This window comes from Lycium ferocissimum, chromosome 6 (genome assembly GCF_029784015.1).
Source record: "Lycium ferocissimum isolate CSIRO_LF1 chromosome 6, AGI_CSIRO_Lferr_CH_V1, whole genome shotgun sequence".
NCBI classification, from domain to species: Eukaryota; Viridiplantae; Streptophyta; class Magnoliopsida; order Solanales; family Solanaceae; genus Lycium; species Lycium ferocissimum.
Window position 1 is genome coordinate 49,066,581 of NC_081347.1, and position 23,767 is coordinate 49,090,347.

General features: G+C 35.4%; 4 protein-coding genes across 4 annotated transcripts in view; 3 read left to right on the plus strand and 1 right to left on the minus strand.

Moving 5' to 3' along the window:
* Positions 1–1,135: 1,135 nt before the first annotated feature.
* LOC132061354 (glucan endo-1,3-beta-glucosidase-like) lies at positions 1,136–5,798 on the minus strand. Its single transcript, XM_059454189.1, has 3 exons — positions 5,736–5,798; positions 5,571–5,622; positions 1,136–2,217 (listed from the first exon to the last, which is right to left on the minus strand). The coding sequence occupies exons 1-3, from the start codon at positions 5,796–5,798 to the stop codon at positions 1,256–1,258; spliced, it is 1,077 nt and encodes a 358-aa protein (XP_059310172.1). The 3' UTR covers positions 1,136–1,255.
* Positions 5,799–11,399: 5,601 nt separating this feature from the next.
* On the plus strand, positions 11,400–12,700 carry LOC132059750 (uncharacterized). The gene is made up of 2 exons (XM_059452509.1): positions 11,400–12,017; positions 12,414–12,700. The coding sequence occupies exons 1-2, from the start codon at positions 11,642–11,644 to the stop codon at positions 12,467–12,469; spliced, it is 432 nt and encodes a 143-aa protein (XP_059308492.1). The 5' UTR covers positions 11,400–11,641; the 3' UTR covers positions 12,470–12,700.
* A 6,325-nt stretch (positions 12,701–19,025) lies between these two features.
* Positions 19,026–21,870, plus strand: LOC132061355 (uncharacterized). Its single transcript, XM_059454190.1, has 5 exons — positions 19,026–19,100; positions 20,438–20,459; positions 20,542–20,760; positions 21,087–21,202; positions 21,310–21,870. Exons 1-5 carry the CDS (start codon positions 19,026–19,028, stop codon positions 21,868–21,870), a joined length of 993 nt encoding a protein of 330 aa, XP_059310173.1.
* A 41-nt stretch (positions 21,871–21,911) lies between these two features.
* Positions 21,912–23,767, plus strand: part of LOC132061356 (serine/threonine-protein kinase STY13-like) — a 7,088-nt gene continuing 5,232 nt past the window's right edge. Inside the window, exon 1 of the mRNA XM_059454191.1 lies at positions 21,912–22,020. Within this exon, the coding sequence (XP_059310174.1) occupies positions 21,912–22,020 (109 nt within the window). The remainder of the gene's footprint in view (positions 22,021–23,767) is intronic.

A 23,767-nucleotide genomic window follows, 5' to 3' on the forward strand; every position in this document is an offset into this window, starting at 1 on the left:
CCTTCCTTTTTTTAATTCTAACCTAGGCCAGCGTGCACTGTAGCTCGTGCGCAGCAATTTTGCGCTCAAGTGCAAATTGGCGCTGCAATTCTGCGCTCAAGTTAAAATATGCACAACTGTTGGCAGCGACTCTCTTAGTTTGTGCTCAAGCTCAAATCTGCGCGCATTTCCTAAAACGTTTTGTTCACTAAATCGGGTATAACTCCAAATGATGAACGGTACAGCGTTGGTCCTAGAATTCAAGGGATACTTCTTTGATTTAAAAATTATTCTCATACGCTCTTGTGTGGGCCCCACGAACCTCGGATTCACTCGAATAACTTCGTTTACGTTCAAAATTAGTCCGAATTAAATCTTGAAATTTATGGGCTTTACAGATAGTAGGATATGTTTTATGCCTTCCTCCGATTTTTTTATTTTTTGTACCAAAAGAAAAGTTATTTTGCTATAAAAACCTTTTACCTATAATACTAGCAACTATCATTTTATTGATACACTCTTTATAAAATTATCTCTCTATAACAACTCTACACAAATATTGATTGATTTTTCCTTTCACTTTATTAATGCTAATTATTCTTCTTGGGTTGAGATAGAAGATTCAGTTATTAAGCTCTTAAACTGCCTTCAAGGAAACGTTATCGGATACCGTTCTGCTGAAAGTTATTTGGACGAAAATCTTTGCTAATTCAAGAGTTATATTTCCACGAAGCGACTGGAGTCTGTGAAACAAGGTACAAAAGTATAAATTTCTCCATTAAACTTGCAAATTTTCAATTTTCAGTTAGTTTTAAAATACGTATGTGCTTTAGAGAGTTTAAATCTTTGTAGTTGGATTTACTAATATTGATTAGCTTTACGAAAATTAATTAATAATACATGAATATCTTTTGAGATTTTAAATTTAGATACTTTTTTCTTTTATAACATAAAGTGTTTGGGAAAATGACCTTTTGCATGAGTTTTTGTCTAGAACAAACAATTAAGATCTAAACGTCAAATGATTATAGGTGTATACCAACCATTCACTATAACAATAAAAAAAACTCCGGACAAATTACGTCATTATAGAAAAGTCAGATTGTATGTATATGTTCACTCTGATGTCTGATCATAATCGTATAGGTTTTACCAATAACAGAGATAAATTAGAATATGCAGTAACCACCACACCTAAAAAATATTAATTTACCCAGACCTAGAGAATCAATGAGAGAAAATTTCACTCTATTTTTTCACACATATATATCTTACTCTAGTTGAACCTAATGTCATAGGCCTTAATTCCATTATCTCCAAAAATACCAAAGTGCCTCTCAAACTCCTCTCCACTCTTTCCATTCTCATCAAACAGATCAAACAAAAAAATGTCTAAGCCAACTCCAGGTCTTTTAGGCGTACCCACATTGTTCAAAGCTTTTCTCACAATATTCTCATTATAAGTAAAGGCATTGTCAATGCTCGCACCATCAATTCCAGCAGTTGGCCACCCGGTCTCCGTGACCATCACAGGAATGCCCTCAAATCCTTCCTTCTCCATGGCATAAACAAATGCATCAATGGAAGCATCAAACATGTTGTCATAAGCCAAGTTCTGGTCATATTCCACATATGATGACCTAAATAGTGCATGGTCCAAAGAAACATACTTTGGATTATTAATGTACGAGAAAAAGGGGTACACGTTCACCATTAATGGTGATCCGGTGTCATGTAGGAATTGTAATAAAGGAAGAAGAAATGGTTTGATATTAGAATCAAAAGTTGAAGATGATGGAGGGTATGAATTGGAAAGTATGGTAGATGCATGGGAAGAAGAAAGCTTAATGGTTGTAGCTAGGCTTAATGTTTGAAGAGCTTGGAAAAGTTTTGTAATTGTAGGAACTATATAAGGGGAGTAATATGGATCTTTAAGGAATATTTCATTGCCAACTACTAAATATTTAACTTGATTAGGGGAAACATGAGCAAAAATGTTTGATTGAAGCCATTCAATGGAGGTTGTCACTGGATTATTGGCTAGGGTAGGTAGGATTTCATTGGGAACTCCAATCAAGAGCTCAATTCCAGTTCCATAAAATGGTTGTAATGCTTCTGGATCTGGATTAAATAGCCTAATTCTTGAAATGCCATTTGATTTTATGAGATTGATAGCTTCTGAAATTGGTGGGAGATTTGTACCGACACGACCATAACAAACTCCAATTGATGCTTCAACTACAAGGAAATCCAAAGGTTATGGAATTGTTGGATACATAGAATTGAAAAGAGAGTTTAACTTCTGTGTACTGAAAAGTTCACATTATTCAATATTATGATTTTAGGGCTAATTAAATTTTTGGGCCGCCTAAAAAATAATATCCAGCAAATGTATATGTTTTGTATATTAAATATAAATATACATACTGTATACATAAATATATATACAATATACATACTGCATACCTAAATATACATAATCAGTATATGCATTTTGTATATTTTGACTAGTGCCCGTAAATAATTTTGGTCGACACACCAAAAGTGAAAAAAAGTCCATTTTACATTGACAGTATAAGTAAATATTTACATTATTTTTAGGTGATCCAAAATATATCTGCAGATAATTCTGAAATTTTTACTTTTGAAAATAAGACAAGTTACCTGCTACTACAGGTAAAAATTACCCGATAGTGTAAAATTTATTTAAATCATCGATGGATATTAGTTAAACTCTAAAATAATTACTACTGCTGGTAATTATTCATATAGAGTAAATAACCTGCTAGCTATAACATATTATAATACACCAATAATTAATATAAAAAGTATTTACACCGTCAGAATATCTTAAGTCCTTGAAAATATAGTATTGAAATTAGAAGAGAAGGATTATCATGGAACCTGTTGAATAATTCCCAAGAAGAATGAAGACACAGTATAGCAAGAAAAGGACTTCTTGAATTATCATTCCCATTAGCGTACTTGACTTATTTGCTTTCTTTTCTCTTTGCTTTGTTTCCAGTAAGTGGCTAGGAGTTACGGAAAATCTACTGCATATATATGGTTCCTTGTTACTTGGTGTGGTTTGGTTGAATTCTAGGTTGATGTTGAAGTATACTGCTTTCTCCTTTTTGATATTCACAAATTTAGCTAAATGGTAGTGTTCAAAGATTAACTAATTCTGCATCACGTACCATATATTCATACACTATTAACTGATTACACCAATTAACAAAAGCTTCTCACTTTGGAACAAAAAGTTCGTGAGTCAAAATTTAAACCCAACATAGTGAGTCATTAAATTTAGATTATAGAAAAGAAATTATTATATAAAATATTTTAAGCACTTCGAGTAAAATTTAAAATGTTAGGCATGAAATATACCTCCAAAGCCACCGCCGAAAATTTAAAACTTGCCGCATATTAGAGCGACCACATAGGTGAATTCCAAATTAATTAGCCTTCTAAAGAGTGCCAACAAATATGTAAATTCTTGACTCTTCAATTGACAATATTCTTCTCATGCTTCTGTTTACTATTTATATAATGAAGCAAATAAAAGGCCCTAGTCATGATCTTTTAGTGATGTTGACAATTGTTGGTAAAGCTTTGGTAGAAGTACACATTAGAAGTTAATTAAGCTGCTCCTCAAACAGACACATATCTGTTATTATGCATAGACATCTTTTATGTACTACCATCACTGTTAATTTATGCACACGCTTTATCCACTGACACCCAAGTCGTGGATCACACACACCAAACTCATCGGCACAAAACACATACTAGGTAAGAATGCAAATAATTAGACAAACATACAGTGCATGACTTAGAAGTTTAAATCATGTAATTTGGCATCCTATGTACTTTCATAATGTTACACTACCACGAATATCATGCTTATAACATTATATTATACTAGCAGCAATGATAGGATCCTACAGATAGTCATGGGCACGGAAGGAACACATAAAGCAAGTATGTCAACAAACACCCTCTACCGCGTATAGCATTAGTAACCCTACTTTTCAATATATGATCGTCACCTCACATATACAGAACATCATATACATATATAATATACATATGACAAAGTCTATTTGGGGAAAATCCCTCACTAAGGTTGAAGCGCTCAACTTACTTCGGTCAGAAGATATATTATTAACCTTCATGAATCGTCGTTCCTCGCCCCGAAACCGCATGACCTCAATCTATTGAGAAGAAAGTCCACGAGGTTAGACGAATATGTTGATATCATTCATATTTTTAGACAAGATCAAAGTCAAAGGCAGTCTCAAAACTTCAACCCGGATCCCGTGGTCAAACCTCAAACCCATTTTCGGGCTACCCATAACTCTATGAGTACTATAACTAGATTTTCAATCCAAACTCAAATCGACGATCAAATCTCATATTTCACTCTCTTAAACCTACAAAATTCTCCGATTTCTATTTCTAGGTTCCATTATTAAGGCGTTTAATTCAATAATCAAATCAAGTTAAAATCACTTACTCAAACATTGATGGTAGATTTTTCCCTTTGAATCGCACTAAGTCGAGGTCCCAATACCCAAAAATGGTAAAATAACTCGAATCCCCCAAAACTGTCCTAGTTATATTGTCAGTCATCCTTCATTTCGATCAACAACGGGCTACAACAAAGAGTTGTCCAGTGAGTCTTTTTCGTGATGGCGAGGTCTGCACCAACACCAAGAAAACAATAAAATATTTGCACCGTTGAAATGGGTACTGTTTTTTGGTTTAAATCCATCCGAGTGTCACGCCCCAAACCTGGGGAGGCGTGGCCGGCACCCGGTGCCTCACTAGGCCCTAGCATACCAATCTATAGCTTGTACAACCAGTGTCTCAATGAATAGCTTAGGCCAAGGAAGTCGATCTATAAGCGTGGTATCGTAACTTAGGCCGACAAGGTCATACACTAAAATGTTTGTAAACAACAATCAACTTAACCAAAGTGGGATCATCCCGTCATATATAACATAAGTATCGCTATGCGGCCGACAAGGCCATACTAACACTACTGGACATACAAGATAGTCTACAAGCCTCTAAAGAATGACAAGTGTACTATGGTCGGGACTGGGCCCCGGCCTACCCATCATCTGTGTATACACAAAACTCTGGACCTGGTAACTCTGAATGACATGGAGCTTACCACACTAGTTAGTACTCGGCAAGTTTACTGATGCGGTCCCTCCAACTGCCTATCTGAACCTACGGGCATGAACACAGCGTCCCCGGCAGGCAAATGTATAGCTCCGAAGGCACTCTATGTAGCCCCAAAGGCAAGCGCGCATTTGTATAGGCCTGAAGGCAACATGTGAATAGATAGCCCCGTAGGCAAGTGCATACTTCTATGAACTCTACAATCATCTTTTCTAACTACTAACTATATAAGCAACCATGCTAGTCTGAAGGTAAACTCCCGACAAGGGAAACTACTATGAAGCTATCAAGAACAATATAGAGATGAGATCTTTGTGGAGGCACTTCTTTGTGCTCTTATTCAGGACTCGCTCGGTTGAGGATTCATGCCAAAACAAAGAAAGGGAATAGCCTTTACATACCTTTGTTGGTCTTATTGACAACCCAACCAACGCAGTAGTCTAGCGCCTCAACCTATAATAATGGTGATACTCTCGTTAAGCTAAGTAAATACTAGTATATTACATATATCGAGCGACAAGCTCGTTTTATAATGAATCGGACAGCATCTCCCCTATTTCATTCACTTTCCTCAAGCTCAAAGCAGCAAAAGCAACCACAACTATATCAATTTCATCAATTCTAACCATGATACATCATACACACCACTTCAATACAGCCCAGTAGACTACAACAATTTATATTCGACTTACGATTGCCGATTCATGAATTCTATCCGTAGAATATATGTAGAATACTCATAAGTCTTATAGACGAAGATAGGAAAAAGCTTTACATACCTCAATCTCTCTGAATTGAGGAACTCACACTGCTGTCTAAGAGGAAAATCACGTTTCCAACGCACTTTGTTGCCTAGGAAAAATTTCTAAGACCAAGATTGTTACATTTTCATTAAAAAAAAAAAAAAAAAAAAAAAAAACGTTGCTGAAAATATATGTTCTTTGTGAACATTAGCTCTAGGATTTGGGTTTATCAAAAGTGGTCTTATACCAAACATTTTGGACTATCTAAAATGTGTTGTAGCAAATGATAAATGGTTAGATACAAGCTTTAATGTGACACACTTCCAAGTGTCATTTATGCACATTAGGTGCTTTTTGACACATCAAGTCAATTATGACTAATTAATCTGTAACGACCTGTTTAGTCGTTATAGTGTTTTAGACCCATTTACCCCGTTGACCCTTTTTCGAGTCTTGTTAGTACGATTTTGATCCGCGAGGATGGGTGGCACAGTTCCCGAGGTAATCGGGCGAGTTTTATGATGACTTATGAAAAATAGAACCTTAATGTGAAAAATGATTGACCAATAGTTGACTTTTGGGTAAACAAACCTTTTTCGGAAATCCGCCGATTCCGTGAAGTTCGGAGGGTCGATTATAACTTAGTGGGATGTTCAATTCAGTTCTCAAGGCACTCGGGAGCGATTTTGGTTATTAGTTGGAAAGTTGATTTTTGGCTATTGGGTGTTGACCCGGTCAAATAGATCTCCGTTGGGAATTTCGAGACCACGAGTGAGTCCGTATCGTGTTTTTATGTATGTTTACATGTCTGGTTCATATCTGGGAGGTCTCGGGTGATTGTCAGATTTTGGGAAGAACCTGGTGAAAAACCAAAAATTTGCTGGTGTCTGATGTCTCGCCCCAGCGAGACTGGGTGCACCACAGCTGACCCGCCTCGGCAAGGCCGGTCCGCTGACGCGAGTGAAGGTATTCTTTGGGAGTCCGCTCCAGCGGACGGTATTCCGCTAGAGCGGACGCGCTATGGCAGAAGTAAACCGCTGGAGCGGACCATTTTGGCTGCGGCGGAAAATGCTGATTCAGAAAGTTATTTAATGCTAAGTGTAACCCTTCATTTCCCATTCCCAAAATTAATTTTCCTAAGTATCTTTTAGGCGATTTGAAGTGGTTCTAGGTGGATTCTTCTTGGGGTAAGTCTCTCCAACCTTGCTTTTCATTATTTACCTTTCCTAAGTTTGAATTAATGGTGGTAATCTAGAAATCTAAAGGAAGAAAATGAGTTTTGATCTTTACTTTATTATGTGAATTTTAGTCTTTCAATACGAGATTAATTGATGGATTTGACTAATCTAAGCATGAAATTTCATGAATTAGCAACTAATAAGCTTGAATCTTCCATTTTTAGTTGAGAAATTGAAATATGGAAAAGCTAGGATTTATGCCTAAATTGGGGGTTTCGCCTTGAATGATGAAATTGATCAACACTTGAGCTAAATTAGCAATTGGAGAGTAGAATTGAACTTCTAGAACATTGGTTTACCAATTTCATCTTTGAAATACCCGTTTTACCCTTGTGGGTTCATTCTCCCTCTTTTACGTAGTCGATTTTGATTCGAACGAATGTATAGCAATATGGGTACCGTCGTTTCTCGTTTCTAACATAGAATTTGATAATGGCTATACTTTGAGTATTTGGAGGCTCTTCGGAAGGGCAAGGCTCAGATTTGATCGTTTGTGGCTCCAACTTGGTAGTGAGGTAGGTTAGGGCTTACATTTGGTTAGACTCCGGTTAACGAAGCATATGTAGAGTTAGTTATTGACAGAGAAAGCATGTTACGCCTTCGGGTATGAAGCTGGGATGGATTACTTAGGTTGGTATTGTTGTTGATTTGTGGGCTTGTTGCCATTTGCGTGATCTTGGACTCGTTACTTAGTTGACATATTGTGGTTGTGATACGGTTGTCTCTCACTTATCTTGACATTATCAGGGATAGAAGAAAGAGATTGATTTGATATTGATATTGTGATACGTGTCCATGTGTGGCACAATTGGGATTGATATGATTTCACTTGATATTGTTATTATGCATTGCATTCATCCTCATTTCCCTGATACATTGATATTACCTGTGATTGGTGCTGATGATGATAAGTGAGAAGAAAACATCCGAGATTCTTCGGACAGACTTAATATAGTAGTCATCTCTGGGCTGTGTGCGGAATGGCTACTGATATGGAACTACCTCTGGGCTGTGTGCGGAGTGGTTGGTGTTGTGAAAGTCCTCTCTGGGTTTTGTACGGAGTGACTAGTACATAGACTTCGCGGGTCCCCCATGGGTCATGACTATCGAGACGTGGAGGCAATCCGTCTGTAGCATGTGTGTATGGAGACAGACATTTGGCCAATGCATATCATTGCATTGCATATGCACTCACTACTTCATTCATACATTACATTGATTCTGTTTTGATATTCCTATCACTTGCATTACTTGATTCTTGGACTGTGTTGTGATTGTACTTGATTGCGAGCATGTCTATCTTCAGGTCCTTTCTTTATATATGTTATCTAACTGTTGTCGGCCTATGATACCTACCAGTACATAGAGTTTGTACTAAAACTACCTTGCTGTACTCTTTTTCTTAGTGCAGAGTTCGTGAGAGGCTTCACTTCTACCCCTTGCGAGTGATCTCGAGGCCCAGCGTTCGAGTGTCCAGGGTGAGCATCTGACGAGCCCGCTGCCCGGAGACTCCTCTATCTTCTGTCTTTACTTATTTCCATTTAGACAGACATTTACACTTTTTGGACTTGTATTTCTAGACATTTTACGTAGATGCTTTTGTATGATTCAGACCAGATCTGGGGGTTGTATTTAGATTCCGCACTTATATCTATCTATGATTTAGACTTCTATTGCTTTTATTTATTATATTATATTTTGGATAGATGATTAAGGGATGGGTTCGCCTACCAGGTGGGCAAGGGTAGGTGCCCGCACGACTAGTGATTTGGGTCATGACATAATCCCGTCCTTTGATCTAGACATTGCCACGTGGCAGCTTGTAAGTCCAAATCTTGTTCATCATCTATGATCAAAAATTGTTGTCCACGTAATATTTATCCAATAATCTTAATTAATTTCTTGATCTCGATTCACTTAAATAATTATCATTTTCAACACATTTCATATACTCATTATCATTATCATGTGGTATAGAAGTTAGAACTAGTCCATAGCCTCTTTTTTTGGCATACAGAAAATATTATTTCCAACCATCGTCGTCACACTTTTAAGTCCTAAATCATTTCGGACTTCATCCTTTTATATACTAAGCTCTTGATCTACATACTTGAACACGACTTATTCTTGCGGGTTCGGGTAAATTTGATCATGTTGGACGGTTCAATTCCTAGTTCGAAAATACGGGGTATTATAGCTTGGACCGTATTTCATTCAAAATAAATGTTGAACCTCGACAAACTTATTTTCTTCGATACGTTTAACTTTTAATCCTTACGGCATATCCATACTATCATTCTAACCACCTATAAGTTTGGGGATAACTTCGTTTTTCGCTACTTATATCGTCTAACTTGCACGCTTGCTAACGCACGAAAACACGGGATATAATACCGAGCTTCTCGGATTCCAACCCGAACCTCAAACAAGTCCCAAATGATATTTGACTTGTACGTACAAAGTCTCAAATCCTAAAAAGAAGCGTTAAAACTTAAAATTAAGAATTGGATTGTTACAGAACATTTACACCTTTTAAAACACGATTAGATGGTATATGATATTTTTGTACCTCAATTTCTACAGATTCTTTAATTCTCGGGAACGGTTTATAGAGTAATAGATTGAAGATGGAAAAAAATTCTTAAACCTTTCTAATGCATGAGTTATAGCAATACACCTGGCATTTCAATTATGCATATATAATATTGAAGAGAATTAAAAAGAAGAGGTTCATCAAAGGAATCCTTACAAAAAGAAAGAAAATGAAATAGAGAAAAGGAGTAATAAAATGATGCCTATTCTTATTCTTCTTCCTTTTTCCTAATCTTTCTAGTTTTCTTTTCTATTTCTCTAAAGTAGAATTATGAATGTGTAAAGTGTGTACAACAAGTATACTAATGGTCTAATCATTGGGGAAACCTACGACCCCACCTCAAGCAAGATCATACAGTATACGTTTTACTTTCCAAAAGCAAAGAATAAAGAGGAGAATCAAAGCAAAGCATCTCCTTGTTATTAGTTCGATTACAATGTTTTATGCATGGGAAAACGATTTGAATTTTTTTTCAAATTTCAAACAGACCCATACTAGCTTTCCACATTTCACATTATCATATTTTTTTCCCTTTTGCCTTTTGACCTCTTGACAAGGAGTACTTTATTCCTACATTAATTTATTTGATATAAATTCAAATTAATTGGACTAATAAATTTTATTCGTAAAGCCACTCAGAAAAAAACACTAGCCCTTCACCGTTTATGATACCAAATCGTGGAAACTCTGGAAACTTCACCAAAGTGATACGTGTTGGAAACTTTCTATTTAGTGGACTATATATTTAATTTAATTGTACATATATCTGCTATCAATTAAAGTTCATTTTTCTGATCTAATAAAGTGTTATTTTATGAGCTATTTATAAATATTATTTTATAAGGTTTGGATTTTATATTTGAAGACCTAATTAACTTTTCAGTTATAATTGATGGATTCATAACTAAAAAGCTACGCCTCTTCTGAAAGGCTGCCTCTGAAGTCTAAAGGTTACACCTCTTCTGAAAGCCTACCTCTGAAGTGTTGCCTCACAATTGTATATATTGATTGTGTTCTCTAAGTCTGTTACCAATTATTTTCCTATATGTCTCATTAAGAGAAATACTATAAAGAAAGTAACAAGACTTAGAAGATCACGACTTCCTTCAATCGATTCGTACCCTGGATCAATGTAAGTGTCCTTACTATTTTTGTAGATTTATATCTTTGTCTAATGATTTACTGGTAATCTTGTGTGGAGTGTGTAAAGTTTTCCAACGACACACGTCTTTCTCGATTTCAACAAGTCATTGAATTTTATTATCCAGTAATTTGTCTCTGATTATTTATCTAAACCTCAATCAAGCTTCTCTTTAGTCAATCTATCGCAAGAACCGTAAAGTGTGTATATGACATATTAATATACTAAACGTAGATTGTGATAGTTATGTTCATGTAGGAAAAAGGAACAATGTAACTGACAGTTAGAATGTGAAACTCGCAGAAAGGTAATTAGTGCAGATGTATTTTTTACCAGCAACTCATACTATAACAGTAAAAAATGAAAAAAGCTATTGGAAGGCACTTGTGGCCTTGAGAATACAAATCTATTAAAAAAAAGAATAATTAACTTAAATAGTCGTCCACCTATTACTTTTGTAAAGGATGTCAAGAATATCTTTATATAGTTGTCTCCTTATTAAAGAAAGCACTCCTCCTTTTGTCTAATTTAAAAAAACCCCTTTAACCAACAAAGATTCATACCTTAGTATGCAAACATCCAACATATGTTCTCCAAGCTAGCTAATTACTTCCTTCCATTACTTATCCTATATCTTCCTTTGGTTTCACACAAAGAACACACAAGATTCTAGCCTAAAATTCTAACCAAGCCATTAATTAGCCAACATATATTTTCCACCTTGTTAGCTGTTCCAATCAAAATCTATCCCAAGAAAATGTCTCAACAACAGCAGCCAGTTCAAGGTTTTCCTAATAATCCTAACAATATGCCTGTTCAGCCTAAAGACACCCCAATTAGTCAATCTTCTTCTCATTCAAACGGATCATTTGGCACAGTTTTCATTATTCTCGCTGTTGTTTTGGTTATATCTGTTCTTGCTTGCTTAATTGGTCGGATTTGTAACAAAAGAAGTCAGGGTCATCATCAACCAAAACATAGGGAGACTAAACATAGCCATGACATCCATCCTAGAGAAGGTCATGACATAGAATATGGTATTGATAAGAGAATTCCAACTTCTAAAGTGGCTGCATCACATGGAGATCCAAATATTCCCACCAGTTCTATGCCATTCGACGATAGACATGAAGGTAATGCCACGGTTTGATCTGATTTTCTATCATAATTAAAATTACTTTTCTTGGTGGAAAAGGTCTCGTCCATATTTGATTAATCTTTTTATAGAAGAAAAGTTTTGGACTTTTACAAATTGAAGATCTTTTTTTTCTCATACAACAATATAATAGCATCCACAATGTAGTCTTTTAATTAGGATTAGAGAGTTTTGTTTAGGGAGAGAGTTTTGTTCTCTTGTTAATTTAATTTTTCTTTTACATTTTTTCTCATAAGTCAATTGATCAAGCCATACAAAAGTACTATGTCTCTTTTAATATACTTTTCTTTGTTATTTGATTTATCGTCTCATTCAAGGTTTGCAATTAGCCTCCGCGAGACGTCTTATGAAGTTATGATTTTAATCCACACAGGTAAAGGAGGAGTGAGGTTTGCCGAAGATCATAAAGAATTTATGCCTGCTCAATGAAAATTAGAAAAAGGTTCAGAAAGGAAGTCCTTTTATACATCAATGAAAATTGCTGATTGGCTTTCTATTTTATTTCTTCTTTTTAGTGGCAGTACTTGTTTTAACTTTTCTGCTGATGCAACTGAGCTACTTGGAATGAGGTTGTAAATAAAAACATTTCTAGTACGTTCATCAACACTTGGTAAATCTGGTGGGATGGTTAAAAATATATGCTAGAGCTGTTTGTTTTTACTTCCACTTCTTTTCTTTTTTTCATCAATTTCATCCAACTCCATTGGAGAAGATGCATCTTTTATTAATCAGTCAAAACAAAACAGAGGAGTTGTAACTCCCTGGACCTGCCGAATGGAACAAGCTCCATTCACAAAAAGGCAGGATTTCTATTAAGCTCTCAAAAAATTGTTAGCGAGGAGTTATTATACCTCCTGTACACAGTATGCATACTCAAGGAACATCAAAACAATACATTCTATGCATGTTCTTATCTATAACAAAAGAGTTTTTTCTAGTATTTACTCTAATAGATGGCATTTGACATTTATCTAGTTTAATCTCTCCCCTTGTCTGCTTTGGAAGTTGTTGAAACGAAACCATCCAGTTAATCTCCTTGTTGTTCAAGCCCCAGTTAGCCAGAGAGTCAGCCACTCTATTGCCTTCTCTAAGGCAGTAATGAATTTTCCAAATCTCAAGCAGTTTCAACATGTCCTTAATCCTTACAATACAATCCACCAGATTCCAAGGGGGTTGATATACCTCTAAGATCCAATCCACCAACAGTTTAGAGTCACATTCAACTTCAAGATTTTTAATGCCATTGTTAATACACCATTCAAAACCAATCTTCAAAGCCATAGTTTCAGCATAGTTGTTAGAATTGAAGCCCAGATTTCCTCCAAAAGCAACTATCAGATTTCCTTCAACTCCTCTGATCACACCTCCCCCTCCACAAGGGCCTGGATTTCCTTTTGAACATCCATCAGTATTTAACTTCACAAAACCTTGTATAGGGAAGCTCCACTTGACAGAAACCAAAGATATTTGTTGCTTAGCTGATTCAATTATGCCATACAGATGTTCCTAATGAAGGAATGGAGGAATATTGTTGAAATTCTTGTGAAGAATTAGATTCAGCTGATGGTTTATCCCTTGAATAATCCTTTGAGTTGACATCTTAAGGTCTTCAAACCTGGTTTTACATCTAGCCTTCCAGATGTGCCATACAATTAAACAAGGCAGCATATGTATAGCCATATTGTGAATATGATTGCTACCTTTAACCATCCAGCAGGCCACAAAATGTTGCCTTAGAGTGCTACTGGTCAACCTAACTCCAAAGAATCGATTGAAATGTTGCCGTATCTTCTTGCTGATCATACCCTCCAAAAATAAATGGTTCTCATTCTCCTGTTTAAAGTTAGTACTACACAAGAACATATAGAAGGAAGATTTAATCAAAATCTCCCCATATTCAAATCAACTGCAATTTTTTTTAAAAAACTCTCTATATAAAAAAAAGAAACTTTAAAAGGGTTCTGTTTATGCCATAACATCCTATTGAACATAAAAGTGTTATGGACCTCTCTAATGATGTTCCATGCTGACTTACACGTAAATCTCCCATCTACATTTTCTGTCCAAACAGGTTGGTCGAGTAGATCAGGAGAGTTAATTGTAATTCCAAGAACATAGGACACCACATTATTAGGTAAAACAGTTAGCAATTTATTGGTGTTCCACCTACCGTCCTCAATATAATCAGATACCTGACCTCTTATAGATGTAGAACATCTCCCAAGCTGGGCCAATTTGCCAAGACCAGTCCAGTTGTCCCACCAAAAATTTGAGTTGCCAGAATGAATTTTCCAAAGTATGAGATGATCCACCTTGTTTTTAATCTTCATCATCCTTCTCCAATTATGAGAATGAGCATACCTCTATTTCCTAGCAACTGGATGTATTCTTCTGGAGTATTTTGCTTTCATGAAATCAGCCCACATGATTGCTTTGTTCTGAATTGCCACCAAATTTTTGCTGCAAAGCTATTAGAGATCTCATGTAGATGTCAGATTTCTATACCTCCTTCCAGAGTTGGAGCACATAATGTAGGCAATTTGACCCAATGATATTTGTTATGTCTATCGTCATTGCCCCATAAGAAATTAGTAAAAATTCTTTCAATTTGTTTAAAAATTCCTTTAGGAGGTTGACATATTGATAAAAGATGAACCGGCATAGCACATAGGACATGCTTTACCAGAATGACCTTGCCTCCTAGTGATAATCTCTTGTAATTCCAAGAGCTAAGTCTTTTCAAAAAATTTGTAGCACTGTCTGTGAAATATTGAATCTTCTTCATGCATGTGAATAGAGGACATCCAAGATATGTTATTGGAAATTCCTCTTTCCTAACCTGTAAGATCCAGTGACAATTTCAGCTCTTTTTGAGGAAGTCTTATCATTCATTAAGAAACAACTTTTAGTTTTATTGATCTGTTGGCCAGAGTTCTTCTCATATTTCTCCAAGCATTCCATAATAAGCTTCAAGGTTTTAGTTTTCCTTGCACAAAAGATAATCAAATCATCAGCATAGGATAGATGATTGATCTTAGGTCCATTTGGTAACATATAGAAACCTTTGAACCTATCATTATTATACAAATTATTAAGCATTCTAGTAAGTGCTTCAGCAGCTATTATAAAAAGAGATGGTGAGATGGGTTCTCCTTGTTTAACCCCTCTATGAGATTTGAAGAATCCATGTCTCTTTCTATTTACTATTACTGTGTACCACATGTTGGACATCAAATTCCAAATTATATGTATCCATGCTTCATCAAAACCCATCTTTCTCATCACAGCACATATGAAATACCAAGACTTCCTATCATATGCTTTGTTCATATCAATTTTTTTTTTTTAAAAAGCATTTCCTCCTTTTATAGGGTGCTTGATCTCATGAATTATTTCTTGTGCCAAAAGCACATTTTCCCTAATGGATCTTCCCTGCACAAAACCACATTGATTGTTAGAAATAATCCTGGGAATAATAGAAGCCAGTCTAGCATTTAAAACTTTTGAAATAATTATTTGAGTGACATTGCTATGACTAATTGGTCTAAATTCTGAATTTTTTTTTAGGGAAATCAACTTTAGGGAGAAGAACCAAACAAGTATTAGTAAAATATTTAGGGATCTGTTTGCCACTGAAAACAGCTTTAACCAGTTCAAAAACATCAGATCCCACTATATCCCAAGCTTTCTAGAAAAATAGTCCACCATAACCATCTGGACCAGCTGCACTGTTAGGATTAGTATCAAACACAGCACTTTTAACTTCCTCCAAAGTAGGTGTAGTCATGAGCATCTCATTATCATATTCAGTAATGACTCTGGGGATGTGCTCCAAACTATCCATTTCAACATTGGTATTGCCTTGTGAAAACAAATTCTGATAAAATTTCACTACAGCCTTGCCTATATCTTCATCACCTTCTACCCACTGCTCATCAACCTTAAGCCTGTGAATTTGTAAGAATTTCCTTCTCCCTTTAACAATAGAGTGGAAATATTTGGTGTTTTCATCACCCTTCATATGCCATTTGAGATTAGTTTTCTGCCTCCAAAATGTATCAACATGTTTATGATATAGAATCAACTCAGCCTTTGTTCTATTAAGATTCATTCTATCCAATAGATTCCCAGAATTCTTCAAATTGGACAACCTTTTCTTCAAGCTGTTGTACCCTCATAAAAATGTCCCCCACCTTGGTTCTAGACCAAACACTTAGAGCTCTACTGGTGCCCTTTAGTTTTTGTTGCACCTCCCAAAAAATGTTACCCTTAGTAGGTGGCACCCAATTTGTTTTAACAATCTCCTGAAAATCTTCCAGATCAGCCCAAAAATTAAGAAATCTGAAATATTTCATATGATTACTCTGTTCATTTCCAAAGGATATCAGGGGAGGACAGGGATCAGAGCACTAGTTTTGGAGAAATAGTCATCCCAATCATTATTGATCACCATTCTATCCAATCTTTTCCATATAACATTTTGTTCCTTCCTTTCATTAGACCAAGTAAAACAATCACCAGTGTATCCCACATCTCTAAGATCACAATCCTGTAGACATTCAATGAATGGAATACTTTTGGTAAGTCTATGATCCTTTCCACCTAGTTTTTCTTCACAGGCTAAGATACAGTTGAAATCTCCACATACAGCCATGGTAAATCAATGACAGAAGCAATGGTCCTCATATAGCCCCATAGATCTTCTCTACCACTAGCTTTTGATTTAGCATATACAACTGATAGTAGAAACTCTTTTTGGATAGAATTATGAGAAATTTTACAAGTCACCATCTGATCTTCAGTAGCATAAATATTGCACTCCAGGTTCTGTTTCCAGAAAATCCATATTTTGTTTCTAGTATTAGCATGACACCCTTCCATGCCAAGTATATACTTGTAATTATCAATTTTAGACTCCTTAACAAAAGGTTCTTGAATGACTACTAGAGATATTTTGAGGTTATCAATCATGTACTTTAGTCTCACAGTAGAAGCCTGAGATTTCATTCCCCTTATATTCCAATTAAGGACATTAATCATTGATATAGGGGGTTTGAGGTTTTTGTGATGTCAGTTTTTGGTTCCTTGTGATAGGGGAACTCCTGACAACATTTCCAGTTTTGAATCTTTCCACTTTAGTTGTTTTACTTCCACTTATATCTTTCTTTTTGTAATTAAAGTATGAAAAAGCTTCTAAATATAGAGGGAAGTTATAAAATTGAGGAAATAAAGAGATCATGTTAACCAATTGTAATTGCGTTCGCATCATTTCACAAGACAGTGCTTCATCAGGCACAAAATTTAACACACACAAAAAAAAAATGATAAAATGGCTAAAAATATGTAACGTACCAAAAGTACCACTAGTATTTTTTTTAACTACAAGCAGAAAAATTAACCAATTTATACTAACCCGCCGAACTCGTTCAATTTTTAACGGGTTGGATTCTGACGCATTTGTTGACTTGGTCCCACGTGATGAACTCAAATCATGAGCGATCAAACTATTGAGTCAAAACAGTGCAACCTGGCATATCAAAATGCAACTCAAACATACAAAAAAATTGGAGATTGGGAATTATGCAACTCCGGAATAACTTAAGCTAATAATTTAAGAAAACTACATTAACTATTATTTTATTTTTTTACAAAGTGCAAACAGAAAAAGAGAAGAGGCTGTGTCTTATTGGCAAGTTGGATTATGACTCATTATTTGATTGATCTTGACCAAGCAAACATTGACACCGTTGGGAGGTTGTGTCTTATTGGCAAGTTGGATTATGACTCGTTATTTGATTGATCTTGACCAAGAAAACATTGACACCATTGGGTTGTAGCCTTTTATTGATTTTACTCTTTTTTGACCCGCCCAAGTTTTACTCAGCCCACCTCTTTAGCACATCTATATGTACTCTACGACAAACCATGTCAATATAGTAGAGTCATTAAGGGTAACTAGAGATTAACCAGGTTTGACACTAAAAAATTCTCGCGCTAAATAAATCTCTCCATATATAACACCAACGGCTAAATAACAATCAGTTTTTCCCCTCTCAACGAGTCTGGTGCTCACACACCACCCTATGTGCATGCCAGATGGCCCTCCTCCGACACGTCCAATGGGGATTCATGAAACTCAAGATCTGGCGAACATATCCATGGAAATAATTGATTCAAAACGCAATTATGCATCTGCAATTGCTGTTCCTACGAAACCAAGTCCTAAGTATCCAGATTTGGGGACCCAAATGTTAAAGCTCTCATTAATTCCCACAACAGCATGGCTGTTGTGATTTTCAAAGCTTCTGATTTCTACGGGGTAATGATGGAGGAATGTAGGTACACGATTATTGACAAGTTCATTCGAACCAGGCCTAACATTGAACGCATTTGGATTGGTATTGAAGACCCTAAGAGTCCCGTGAAAGGTTTTGTACAAAAGCTTGAATATGAAGGGGTTCCCAAGTATTGTAGCCATTGTAAACTCTTGGGCCATTCAACTCTTCAGTGTAGAGCATTGGAGAAAGTAAAGGAGTTGAAGAACCAGGAAAATGATTCTAAAAACAATATTGAGGCTACTAATACAAATGAGATTAGTGATATTGTCAATAAGTCCAATGTTGCCCCTGCAGATGACAATACTAATACCACACTAAGGTTTTTAATGCCTCTGTCAAGAATGGAAACAAAGAGCCTGTCAAGAATGGTCAGAATTAAGAAGGAACCTGCTATTCCTAACAACACTAATGTTGTTAAGAAATCATCAACTGGTACTGATAATAGGAAGTGGATTGAAGTTGAAATTCCATGGTCAGATATGTGAAGTCTAACCAACAACAAAAGAACAAAAACAAGCAAGAAAAATTTCAAAGAGATGCAACTGGAGAACAGGTGAAGGGTGAGGAATATAGAAACAATAATAACACCAAGGAACAAATGAACAGAACTAGAAGAGGAAAAGAAAAAGCTTAAAAGAAGATAGAAGATGTTTGCAGAACAAAATGAGGAGAATGAAAATGATAACAATGAAATTAATCCCATTCCTGAGGAGATACATCAGGTCAGTAATCAGGAGATGCATCAGCAGATTCCCATCAACAAAAAGAAAGTCAAAAAAGAAGAAGAAGAAAAAGAATGATACTATTTCAAAATCTATTCAGGCCATAAAGAACAAGATATGGAAATAGAGGAGCATTAAAGGTAGAAAGGGAGGAAAAGGAAAAATGCCAAAGCAGAACACTGAGAAAAGCACTAATCATAAGGATAAGGAGAAGTTGAATTCTAGTAAGGATATGGAGACAAATAGCAATGACAACAATTAGGAAAACAACAAGGAAGGGCAAACCAACTCTCAGAGTAGGACAAACCTGAATGATGATTCCTCTGGCTCTGAGTTGCATGTAACTCTTTGTGGAAATGATAATTTCAAGGAAATGAGTGAGAAACTTGTAGGGGATTTTGGACATTGGAGAATGGAAACCATATAACAAATGGAACAAACTCACACCAATAACATAGAAATGATAAGTATAGTGGAGGAATTAAATGATGAACCACTGGAAAGTGATCAAAAACAGGGAGCTACATCCATCCTCAAGGAACCAATGGATCCTATAGCCAAGCACTAAAGGAAATCACTGACAAAAAAAGGTTTATCTCCAAGGGTAAGAAACACAAGAAAAAAAGGGAACAAGTAGGTTATAACAGTAAAGCATGCATTCTTCATGACAAATCAGAGATTAAAGCTCATCAACATCAATAGTTCTCAATGATTAAGGCAATCATATGGAACATTAGAGGTATGAGGTACAAAGGAGCTTTTGATAGGCTTTTAAGTCTTGTCAAACTTTACAAAATTAACTTTACTGCATTATAATAACTTTACTCCTTCCAGTACAAATTGAGGAGTTCAGAACCCTTCTAGGTTTTGAACATGCTATTTCCAATATCAACAATAAGATCTAGTGTTTCTGGAATGATTCCTTGAAATGCAATCTTATTGTTCATCACAGACAACAACTAACTTTTAAAGATAATAAAGTTGGTTTCTATGACTTTATTTGGGTTACAACTCTTTATGCAAAGAGTAATTCTAGTAGAAGAATGAGACTTTGGAGAAGCCTCAAGGCAATTCATAGCATGGTAGATGGTCCTTGGGCAGTCTTTGGGGACTTCAACACCATTTTGAATGCTGATGAAAAGAAGGGAGGAGTCCCTCATACTCTTTCCAAAAGTCTGGACTTCATAGACTCATTTGACTGGTAATCCCTTTACCTGGTGCAATAGAAGAAGAAGAAGAAGAAGAAGAAGAAGAAGAAGAAGAAGACGGAGGATATGCAAAAGACTTGATAGGGTGATTATTAATGATGCATGTTCTGATAAATTCCCTGCAACCAGAATTGGTCACCTTCTAAGACTGGTTCTGACCACAACTTATTGCTACTACAATGTGGGCAGGAGGATCAATCTTTCATCAAGTACTTTAAATTTTTAACTTCTAGAAGAACGAGAAGGATTCATGGATGTTGTCAAGAAAGCTTGGGATAATGATTTTCAAGGAAATTTTATGTGGATGGTTAAAAATAAGCTTAAAACATTATCAAAAGCTCTCAGTAAATTGTCAAAAGATAATATAGGGGATGTCTTTGAAACAATAAAACAAATGGAAAAACATACCAAGCAGATAGAAGAGCAATATGAAAATGATAGCTCTGATGGCAGTAGAATCCTTCTTCATAAAGCTTAAGTTGATTACATCAAATGGCTTATGCTTCAAAAATCTATTCTGAGGCAAAAATCTAAAGTCAAATGAGAAGAGGAAGGTCATACTAATTCTAAGTATTTTTACAGTGTCATTAGAGGAAGAAAAAGAAGAAGACAAGCTCAAATTCTTAAAATCAAAGACAACGACAGCTGGATGGACAGTACTAACCAAATTTCCCAAGCTGCTATTGATCATTTCAGTAACTTGTTTACTCATAATGATGAAGATAGAGTTACTAATGATTTTCTGAGGTTCATGAGCACTATATGGTTATTGATTAAGACAATGATGCTCTGGACGTTGATCCTACTGAGGAGGAGGTGAAGAATGTTATATTTTCCATGGACTTTATACTGGTCCTGATGGGCATAATGGGCACTTCTTTCAAGTTGCATGGAGTATAATAAACCCAAATATATTGGACTATGTGAAATCTTTTTACACTGGTGCTAATCTATCCAGATTTTTTACTCACACCTGATTGGTCATGATTCCTAAAGTGAAGGCCCCAGATCAATTCTCTCAAATCAGGCCTATTAGCCTGAGCAAATTCACCAACAAGATCCTATCTAAGATTATCACTATAAGACTTGCACCTATTCTACCTAAGTTAATTTCTGAAAATCAGTCAGGATTTATCAAAGGGAGGCTAATCACTGAGAACATTCTCCTAACACAGGAGATAGTACATGGTATCAAAGGTGGTAAGGATCAAGGTAACTTGGTTATGAAGCTGGATATGCCAAAAGCCTATGACAAGGTATCTTGCGTATTTCTGATGTCTGTCCTGGGGAAAATAAGATTTAGAGAGTATTTCATTGAACTCATCTATAGACTCATATCTGACAATTGGTATTATGTAATTGTTAATGATTCTAGACATGATTTCTTTTACTCATCTAGAGGGTTAAAACAAGGAGATCCCCTCTCCCCTACATTGTTTATCATTGGGGCTGAAGTTCTCACTAAAGTTCTTAATCATCTGAACAACAAAAAGGATTTCATTGGTTTCAATATGAGTAGAAATGATCCCCAAGTGAACCATTTGTGCATGCTGATGACATAGCACTCTTTTCTTCCATCAACAAGCATTCTATCAAACTTATCATGAGACAACTGAAGGATTATAATAAAGTATCAGGTCAAGATATCTCATCACTCATAATGAAATTCACTTCACCAACAGGAAGATCAAGAGGTGGACAGGGTGCAATCAGTAAGGAAAGATTACAACTTGAGATTGTTCAATGAAACAACTAGAATGCAATTATACTAGAAAACATAGACAAACAAGAAGAAGAGATGATAGGAATAGAAAAGTGCATAAAGGAGATGAGGATAATCAGAGAGTCCACAACTTCCATGATGCCCAACTGAGTACGTGAGTGCTCTTTTTTTGACTGCTAATTTCACTTCTCACGTGTATAGCACGACTGCTATTAGCCTTTATCCACAATGTAATCACCAAGTCTTTTATTTTTCATTCTCACCCTGGAGCTTCTCCTAATTATATTTGTTGTATCGGAAGTATCTCTAGCATTCACAACTCTTGCCATATATATCCTAAGCGAGCTATCTCATGAGGCTCTAGATTATATTTCTAATATTGAAGCTGAATGTGCATAATTGTTTTGGGCATGCAGTCTCCTCAATTTGATTGCAGAAAATGGCTAGCTATGTGAGAGGATTTATATGCAATTAAACAGAACATTTGCTTAGAATTTATATGAGTGATGATGAAGCTGATTTCATGCTGCAACTTCCATGCGGGGACTAATTAAGGAGGAAGAGTCGAGAAAATTATAAAGTTTAATTTGATGTGCCAAATTGCTCCAACATCGGGTTTTAGTAGTCCTTTTTAGTGTAATTCTTTCAACCAGAAGCTCCAGTTTATTTATGAAGTTTGTATCTTTATATGTATGTTACATTATTTTAATTATGCATAGTCATTTGTAGTTTTGCTTGGAATAATGGCAAAAATATACGTGAGAAGAGAAGTTTGATAGTCATGTAATCTCAACTCTTTGTGCTTTGAGTAGAGGCAATTTTACAGAAGAATTTAAAAAATTAAAGAAAGATCGGAGAACGTATTCAAGAAAATCACGGAAGACATGAGAAAGGCTCACATTGTCGTGAAAAAATAAGTACGAATATGAATGATGAAGCTTTCATCAAGGTAATCTTCGCCTATTTTCTTTCCAATCCATCTCTATGTTTTATTGTAATTTTTAAAATTATTTACTAATATATAAATACCTTTTGTTTCTTATTTTGTATTTTGCTTTGTTTATTTACAACACAAAATAATACCTCCAAGAACAAGACTTTGGCACACATGTCTTGAAATTTGTGTTGCAAGGGTAAGAGGTGGTGTTCCCCTGGTGATTTTTGTTGCTAATCCAAAAGTTATTTATATAGAATTTCATCTTCTCAAATATATCTAATAGTAATTTAAATGTGTTTTGGGTAATTAACAGTTTTAAGATGAAATTTTGTTTTTTTAATTTTTAAAATATTTCTTTTCTCAATTAGATAAAATTCCAGTAAGCTTCATTAAATATAATTAACTATAAATTATATAGAAGTATGTGTCCTACGTAAAGTAATTTTATGAATTAACATTAATATGTGCTATTTTTAGGCCTTTTCATTCTCACAAAAAGAGAGGTAGTATCTGAATTCATTATATATAAGCCTGCAAATGTTTTAAAAATTTAATTGTGTTTATTACACGGGTAAATTTACCAGTAGTTTAATTCTAAATATCCACTTTTCCACAAGTTTCCTTTTTTCCAATCCTTTCCACTTCCAACTTTGATTTTGATAGCTATACAAAACTATATATACTTGCAAAAGAACAGAAAGTGTACTGCCAAAATATCTTTTAGAAAGAAGTAACTCCGAATAACATCAAAAACCTAGAAAGGTGTTCTTATTTCTCTTCTTCGCCCAAAACAATTACT

What these genes read in the sequence shown, in the direction of transcription:
- LOC132061354 (XM_059454189.1), bottom strand. Translation starts at nt 5,798, where the DNA reads ATGGTTAGAATTGATGAAATTGATATAGTTGTGGTTGCTTTTGCTGCT. An exon ending in CTGCTTTGAGCTTGAGGAAA is followed by an intron (nt 5,623 to 5,735) that starts GTGAATGAAATA and finishes CCATTATTATAG; the next exon opens with GTTGAGGCGCTAGACTACTG. An exon ending in TGTCAATAAGACCAACAAAG is followed by an intron (nt 2,218 to 5,570) that starts GTATGTAAAGGC and finishes ATTTCCTTGTAG; the next exon opens with TTGAAGCATCAATTGGAGTT.
- LOC132059750 (XM_059452509.1), top strand. Translation starts at nt 11,642, where the DNA reads ATGTCTCAACAACAGCAGCCAGTTCAAGGTTTTCCTAATAATCCTAAC. An exon ending in ATTCGACGATAGACATGAAG is followed by an intron (nt 12,018 to 12,413) that starts GTAATGCCACGG and finishes TAATCCACACAG; the next exon opens with GTAAAGGAGGAGTGAGGTTT.
- LOC132061355 (XM_059454190.1), top strand. Translation starts at nt 19,026, where the DNA reads ATGTTTGCAGAACAAAATGAGGAGAATGAAAATGATAACAATGAAATT. An exon ending in TTGGTCACCTTCTAAGACTG is followed by an intron (nt 20,460 to 20,541) that starts GTTCTGACCACA and finishes TTTAACTTCTAG; the next exon opens with AAGAACGAGAAGGATTCATG. An exon ending in CTTCTTTCAAGTTGCATGGA is followed by an intron (nt 21,203 to 21,309) that starts GTATAATAAACC and finishes CCTAAAGTGAAG; the next exon opens with GCCCCAGATCAATTCTCTCA.